At 39.8% G+C, this 8,258-nt stretch overlaps 1 protein-coding gene across 1 annotated transcript in view; it reads right to left on the bottom strand.

The window, feature by feature from the left end:
• Positions 1-121: 121 nt before the first annotated feature.
• The window catches only part of rufy1 (RUN and FYVE domain containing 1), a 32,034-nt gene continuing 23,897 nt past the window's right edge, over positions 122-8,258 (bottom strand). Inside the window, exons 14-18 of the mRNA XM_059990304.1 lie at positions 8,071-8,200; positions 5,205-5,299; positions 2,507-2,555; positions 2,178-2,255; positions 122-829 (exon numbers count right to left, since the gene is read on the bottom strand). Coding sequence (XP_059846287.1) covers positions 686-829; positions 2,178-2,255; positions 2,507-2,555; positions 5,205-5,299; positions 8,071-8,200 — 496 coding nt within the window. The 3' untranslated portion in view covers positions 122-685. The remainder of the gene's footprint in view (positions 830-2,177; positions 2,256-2,506; positions 2,556-5,204; positions 5,300-8,070; positions 8,201-8,258) is intronic.

Genomic DNA, 8,258 nt, shown 5'->3' with positions numbered 1-8,258 from the left:
CACTGATGGTTCACTATTTAGCCCACAATAGAGAACAGCTGTTTGCCAAATTCTTGATAATTTAATAGTTCTGCACAGTATAAAGCAGAGCTTAGTGAAAATGAGACCACTGAGCAAAGTCTTCACATTATACTTAGCCCATATTTAATACATTTAGGGGAAGAAAGTTAGTGGACTTGTATAAACCTTCCAGGATACAACTTTTCCAAAAAAACTTCCTATGGCTTGAACATCAGTTTGAACAGGACCAGATCACTTGTACATCCTGTAAACAAGTCTCACACAGCATTAAAATTAGTGAATGTCATTATTGACCAAAGGCACATACAGCCCTAAAAAATAGCTCTGAAATACAAATGTGCTGCAGACCTATAAAACCATTTTAACATTGTAACAATCATTACACGTGACATTGATTACCAGCGTGAAGAAAAGGGTACACAGGAATCCAATGTGAAATTTGGCATTCATCTTAATAGATTAATCATCAGATTAAAGTGACTTGTTAAAGCAAAATGTTGTTAGTAATATTCCAACCATTTAACAACACCCCTTTTGCCTGGACAAATGAAAGTTTTAATTGTGACCTTCAGAAGTATATGGCATTTAACTTAATGCCTTTACTGATGCAGTAGAGCTAAAGTCGGCAAGCACCAATAGCTGGTACAATTCTGCTGTCATCTCTTCAGGAAGCATTTGAAGAACATCGCTGAAGTAGTAGTGTATGGCAACTGTCACAGACCCGCACAGGCTTCGGGTAAGAAGGAAGTGCCAATTCGTTACTGGAGCAGTTGTTGCAGAAGATATCACCACAGTTTCTGCAGTGATGCTAGGAAAGGGCAAGGAAGAATAGGTTTAGAAACCTTATTTGAACAATTTTAGACATTTACTACTATTGTTACTAATCATTCAGCAACTACTGCTGAGTTACATTAGAAACACAGGTGAGAAAAAAGTTACAGCCCAAATCTATTCAGCTAACTACAAGGTTTGGGCCAAAAGCTTTGGCATATTTCACACGCATCCATCAAGAAAACTGGTCAATGGAAATGACAAATAGAGACTTGTAAGTAAGCCAGAAATGAACTTTAAATACTATGGCCCAAGTCTATTTAAGTCAGAGCAATTCAAAGTGATTCTTATTTCAATGGTAACACTTTTGCTCAAGTGCAGACAAACCAAGAATAAATTGGCACTTGACTGCATCACCTAGCGTGTGTATAAATAAAAGATGCTACTTATCCAACATATAAAAAATACAACACCTTAGACATTCTCTCCACTCAAACCGGACAGAATACAGAAGTTACCATTAGGCTCAAACACAGCTTCAACAATAAGATTGTCTCTTGACCCCAGTCTACCTCATTATGGTCTGGCATCTTGTATGCCTATATTGCACTTTCTCTAACACTTAATTCTGAATGCTTTCTATTGTACTTCCTCAATGCCCTGTAGTAATGAAATGACTTCTATAGATGGCATGCAAAACTTTTTTTGCACTGTACCTTAATAGATGAAAATAATAAACCAATTTACTATTATAAAGAATTATTTGTGATACTATGGTATAACCGTAAGTGCTGCCATCAAGGTCCTTAAAGAAAATCTGAGTTTAAAAAGTGGGTTAAACAACATATGACATTAGGCTTAGGGCAGATGACCAAAAATATTACATTTAAAGTGTTTTAAAGGAATAAAGGTAAGGAGAACAGAGACATGCAAAAACAGAGTTCCAGTAATTAGGCCTTGGCATAGCCAGCCAATTAATGATGGAGCTATTAATTTCTAAGAAAATCAATAAACCAGAACCAGCAACTCAGATTTCATAGTGGAAATTTTAAAGATAGGGAGTACAAGACCATGGAAGGATGAAAAAGTGCCAATTTAAAACCAATTTTAAGTAAAACTGTACTCCAATGTAGCTACCATTATTTGAAGAAGGAGGACATCTCCGATATCCTGGAAAGGAAAGCCTCAATTTGGGAACACATGTGGCAGAAACTAATGTAGCTACACAAGGTCAGAGAGAAGTGAGGAACATTGGTCAAAATTATACATCAGTACAAGAATGAAGGATATGAGCACATACGCAAGATTGAAAAGAAGAAACAATGTGGAAATGTAAAATGCAGATTGATGTTAAAGAATTGGTTGAGCATCCATGTCAGCAATACCTTCCTTCTGGAGATTGAGAATTCCTTCTCACACTGTTTGCAAGATGTTGCTTCATCATCTTTAAGCCAGGCATTTCCCTGTCAATAAACCAGATTTTTCCCATTATAGATCCAAGAAAGAATCACTTATATTAGCTATATTGTATTTTTAAATTGTTTTCCACTTAATTGATGTTACTGTTACTAAGAGGCACAAAGTAATTCTAAACAATCCTGAATTACCCCACATTCAAAACCAAGCTAAATAGTTACGAACATAAAGAGGCTAAATACATCAAAAAATGTATCCTTAACTGACCTGAAATTGAATACAATATTAGATCATATACCTTTAATGCTTTATTGACTTCCTTAATGTCCTCCATTTTCAGTTTTGATCTGGGGGGCAGAAATTGAATATCACCAATGTAAGACTGTTGGATCAGTTTATCAATATACTTGTGTCAAAGCTTTTGAAAAAAAATCTACAATTGAACTATGAAATACAGATTTAAACCTATTAAGTTACACGCACAAAATGCTGGAGGAATTCAGGAGGCCAGGTAGCATCTATGGAAATGAATAAACAGTCAATGTTTCATGCCAAAATCCTTCATCAGTACTGGAAAGGAAGGGGGTGGATGCCAGAATAAAAAGATTGGGAGAGGGGAAAGAGGACGAGCCAGAAAGTGATAGGTGATACCAGGTGAGTGGAAAAGTTAAAAAGCTGGAGAAGAAGGAACCTGATAGGAGAATGGCAAGGAAGAGGGGCATAAGGGGGAGGTGATAGGCAGGTGAGAAGAGGTAAGAGGCCAGAATGGGGAATAGAAGAGGGAAAGGGGAGGGGAAAATTACTGGAAGGAGAAATTCATGTTCATGCCATCAGGTTGGATGATACCTAGATAGCATATGAGGTGTTGATCCTCAACCCTTAACATAGCTAAGGTCCAACATTTCAGAATGGGAATAAAAATGGTAGGCCACCAAGAAATTCTGCTTTTGACAGATGGAACAGATGTGTCAAAGCAGTCCCCTAATTTACTTTGGATCCTACCAATGTAAAGGAAACCACATCAAAACACCAGATATGAACCCAAGAGATTTGCAGGCGAAGTGTTGCCTCACCTGGAACAATTGTTTGGGACCCTGAATGGAAACAAGGGAGCAGCATTTTTGTCACTTGTAGGGATGTTTCAGGAGGGAGATTAGAGGGGAGGGATCATGGATGGAGTGATCTTTGCAGAAAGTGTAGAGTGGGAGGGGGTGGGTGGGAGATGAAGATGTGTTTTGTGATAGGATCCCATTGAAGACTCCAGAAACTAGAAGATGATGTGTTGGATGTGGACGCTTATGAGGTGCTAGGTAAGGACAAGAGAAACTCTATCCCTGTTAAGGCAGCGTGAAGATGGGGTGAGTGCGGATGTCCAGAAACTGGAGGAGATACAGGTGTGGGCAGCATCAATGGAGGAAGAAGGGAAACCCCATTATTTGAAGAAGGAGGACATCTCTGATATCCTGGAAAAGAATGCCTCAATTTGGGAACAGATGTGGCAGAGACTAAGGAACTAAGAAAAGGGAAAAGCATTTTTAAAAGATGGTGGGAAGACGTATAGTCAAGATAGCCGTGGGAAATCGGTAGATTTATAAAAGATGTCGGTTGGCAGTTTGTCTCCAGAGATGGAAAAAGAAAAATTGAGAAAGGGGAGGAGAATGTCAGAAATGGACCAAGTGAATTTAAGGGCACAGAGGAAGTTGGAGGCAAAGTTGATGAAATTGATGAGGTCAGCATGGGTGCATGAAGCAGTAGCAATGCAGTCCATCAGTGTAGCGCAGGAACAGTTGGGGAGCATTACAAAGGAAGACTTGGAACATGGACTGTTCTAGGTAGCCAATAAAATGGCAGGCATAGCTGGGCTATGTGCCTATGGCTACCCCTTGAGTTTGGAGAAGGTGGAAGGAGCCGAAGGAAGAATTGTTGAGTGCAAGGACCAGTTCTGCCAGACCAAAAAGGGTGGTGGTGGAGAACTGGTTGGGTATCTTGTTGGGAAAGGAACAGAGAGCTTTAACGCCTTCTTGATGCAGGTTAGAAGGATATCAAGGACCAGACATCCAGAATGAAAATGAGGTGGTCAGGGCCAGGGAATTGTAAATTGTTGAAATTGAGAGCATGTAAAGTAGCGCAGATTAATAGCAGGAGACTGAACCAAGGGGAATAGAGTGGAGTTGAGTTATGTGGACAGCAGTTCAGTGGTTCTTGGGTAGGAGGTAGAAATGAGCAGTGCAGGGTAAAGGAACTATGAGTTTGGTGGCAGTGGACATAAGTTCTCCAGAGCTGAGGTTAGTGATGGTTCTGGAGAGAATTTTATGATGGCCCGAAGTAGGGTTCTTTTCAAGGGGTAAGTAAGAGGAGGTGTCTGAAAGTTGCCATCTGGCCTCAGAGGTCACTTTGCCCCATTACAACAGTACCCCCTTTGACTGAGAGTTTGACGGCAAGGTTGGGATTGGTGTGGAGAATGGAGGGCAATGTCTCCACCAATTCCAACCAATTTTTAAGTTGTTTAACATTTGTTCACATTTTCAATATTGAGACATAATCAGTGCATTAGCCCCACCCTGGCCCCCTCCCAATACTACTGTCTGCCAACCAGAGACAGATCCATTTATTCCCATCTTGTGTGTTCTACCCAAGAACCAATTCTCAATCACGTCACGATGTTACCCCCCTCCCCAATTACTTGTTAACCAACTTCCTACGTGCAACCCTATCAAAACTTCAAAATTCAAGTTAGTTTATGAAAAACAGATTGATAAATCAAGAGATTTGGGGCAGTACAAGAAAATGGTATTGAAGTACCAGCCACTATTTTAATGAATAAGAGAGCAATCTCAAAGGCTACATGGCCAACCAGAGATCATATTTAAGTTCTTATGTTTTCCTTAAACTTGCATTTAAAAACATTTAGCCAAACTTTAAATTTTCTAACTTGGGCATTTGTTTTCCCTTTATTTAAAATCCAGTGAGCATTGAGAATAAGAGCAGTGACATACTGACTAAGATGGAGTCCCATTTCTTGCAAGGCCTGTTCTTGTTCTTCGCAAATCTTTTGCAGTTCTTTTTTTTCATCCTGCAATCTTTGCATTTCCTGTTATAAATGAGTGAACAATTTCACTTTCATTGAATGTGGGTTAGCTACGTAACTGGAGATACCAGGATACATTTCAAATCACCTATGACATCACATTTGCACTATAATGTCCTATCAGGGCCACATCAAAACCGACACTTTAACCTCACAGTAAAGATGACTGGCTGTCCAAACATCTGTAAATGTTGATTGCTTGGCAACTGGCTCACCAATTTCCACTGACTGGAGCCCCAGTTCTTAGACTCTTTAAACTCACTTGGTTCTGTTTCCCCATGTTCCCTTGAAACTTCAATGGGCTTACAAGATGTTGGTGGTAATTTTTATAGAAAGCCAATTAACCTGCTCATCTGCCACCAATTGTGGTAGATGAGGTTATACTGTATAATATTGAAAAAGAGCCTCAAAGAAGCAATTTTGTAGACACTGCATGGCACTTCCTTGACTCTCAAACTCCAAAGTTAACAAGATGACAGGTAAACCTCTCTTCTAAATTACAATGGAATGGGAACATAAAATAAAAATACAACTGCAATTGGAAGGCTGATGACTATTTATAGAAAATATGGCTACAATGTTGTGTCATTTGGAAAGAAACAGCTTGGTCCAATTAGACCTATGAAATGCATATGGTATCTGGCACCAATTGACCATTCTATAAAAAATATGAAGGTGTCCAATTTATATAAAAAGACCTTTGTTTTCATGATGCACCCAGTAAGCGACTTCACATTTTGTTCAATTGTTTAACATATAATTTTTCTTCAATTCCCTTCAACAGAAGGACTCTAAAATTGGTTTTGATATTTAATGTTATCACCACGAGTAGAGAAGGTTAATAAATGTGAATAATTAATTTAGAGAGTTAGGAGTTAGGACTGGAGTTACACGCTGACTTCAGATCTTTGCGGAAATGGAACCCGTTCTCGGGGTTTCAGGTCTGGCTGTTGTTCGGCACGCCAAGGGTTCAGCCTGAGAATCCGGCTTGGATTGGAAGCCGAAGATCTCGGGGCTCTGGAGAAGGGCGGATCGAGGGTCGATGTCATGGCAGGAGACCCGTGTGTCGTCTGGGAAGTTGGCATATCTGCTACATGTCCAAAGACCCGTGATCTTTGGGAACAGAGCTCAGAAAAAGCAACGTAATAGATTTTTAACATTGTAAACCAGAGAGATGTCTCCCCGCTCGCTGGTGAAAAATGGAGACCCCTCCTCCTCCCTTATTAGGGGGAGAGAGAGAGCCTGTGGTATGTTGAATGTCGGATGAAATGCGAAGTGTTTGAGGTGACTGCAAGTCTATGTCTTTGTTATTGCTTTGTTCACCTTTGAGTGCATGGTGGCGGTGCTGATGCTTGCTTCTTTTTGCCGGGGGGGGGGGAATAGTTGCTCACTGCCACTAAGCACGGGAGGGAGAGGAGCTGGGGGGGTACCTTGGGGTTCCTACGTTTAACTGTCATTCATTCTTTGGGGCATTTTGGAAAGTGCCCCAAAGAATGTTTACAAAGAAAAAGCATTTCAGGATGTATATTGTATACATTTCTCTGATATTAAATTGGACCTTTGAACCTCATTCACAATTGATATCTATGATCTCCTCAATGTTTTTTTTTTACATTAATCACAGTATAGCTGAAGTTAAAGATTAGGATAACATTTCAGGATTAAAATTATTGAAATTATCCAAGGAATCCATAAAGGAAAAGCAAGATTGACAGAAAAAAGCAAAAAGTGGCATCATAATGCTATGTCAATTCCAGAGTTAATTCAGTAGGAAAACAAATGTACAAACTCTCAACAAGTACTGCACAATTTTGGCTATCCAAATGGAACGAATACAGAGATAAATTATGTTCACAGTTTTCTTGTCCAGATAATGATAAAAATCCACTGTAAGAAACTTTGCTGTGCAATAAATAGCAAGTACAACTTCTGTTTGCAGAAATGCACTTCTGGACATTTGTCCAGAAAAGCAGATGTAGAACTACTGATACAAAACTTATCTGGTGAAACAATGCCAGCAAACATCAAGAGTCAAAATAACCTTATTCTTTTCTCTAACTAGTTTCCCCACCAACCTTCCTCTCTGATCAGTGTAAATTCTAACAACTTTTGGATAGATGGGAAACGTTCCCTCAAGGCTTGCTAGTGAAATCATCAGTACGTTTTGAAAGAACCCCAAGATTTTCCTCCGGTTCTGAAATGGAATTCTGTGCAGAGTTCACATGTTCTGTGACTGCATGGGCTTTCTCCCACTTCCAAACAGCATGGAATGGTAAGGTAATTGGCCACTGTAACTGTTTCTGGAATGTAGCTGTAGGTGAGTCTTAGAAAGAAGACTGGGTGGGTATGCAAAGGATTAGTACAAATGGGCAATCTCGAGGAAATCTGCAGATGCTGAAAATTCAAGCAGGACACACAAAATGCTGGTGGAACCCAGCAGGCCAGGCAGCATCTATAGGAAGAAGTACAGTCAACGTTTCAGGCCGACACCCTTCGTCAGGACTAACTGAAGGGTCTTGGCCTGAAACGTCGACTGTACTTCTTCTTATAGACACTGCCTGGCCTGCTGTGTTCCACCAGCATTTTGTGTGTGTTGCACAAATGGGCAATGATGGTTTGAAAAGTCCGCTCCTATACTGCATGACTCATGACAGTAAGCATGTACCAGTTTTTTGAGTCTTCAATACATCTCACAACTCTTTGATTTTCTCTCTCAAAAGGCTAGTTTTCCAAAACACTTATTGCTGTCTTAAAACAGGAAATTGCACATTTACCTTCTCCAACCCTGACCTTTGCTGCAACTGGGTTTTTAATTGGGATGTTGCATCTCTCTCTTGTTGCAGTTGCAGCTGAAGACTTTGTCTCTGTTCCTTCTCTGCTTTAAGTTCAGAATCCAAAATAGATCTACAGATTTTAAAAAACATTGTAGTTAAGCATTCTAGAATTTACTTCCCTTGCAATT

The sequence above is a fragment of the Hypanus sabinus genome, chromosome 15, assembly GCF_030144855.1.
Source record: "Hypanus sabinus isolate sHypSab1 chromosome 15, sHypSab1.hap1, whole genome shotgun sequence".
NCBI classification, from domain to species: Eukaryota; Metazoa; Chordata; class Chondrichthyes; order Myliobatiformes; family Dasyatidae; genus Hypanus; species Hypanus sabinus.
The sequence above is the reverse complement of the archived record's forward strand: the minus strand, read 5'-3'. Positions and strand labels throughout refer to the sequence as shown.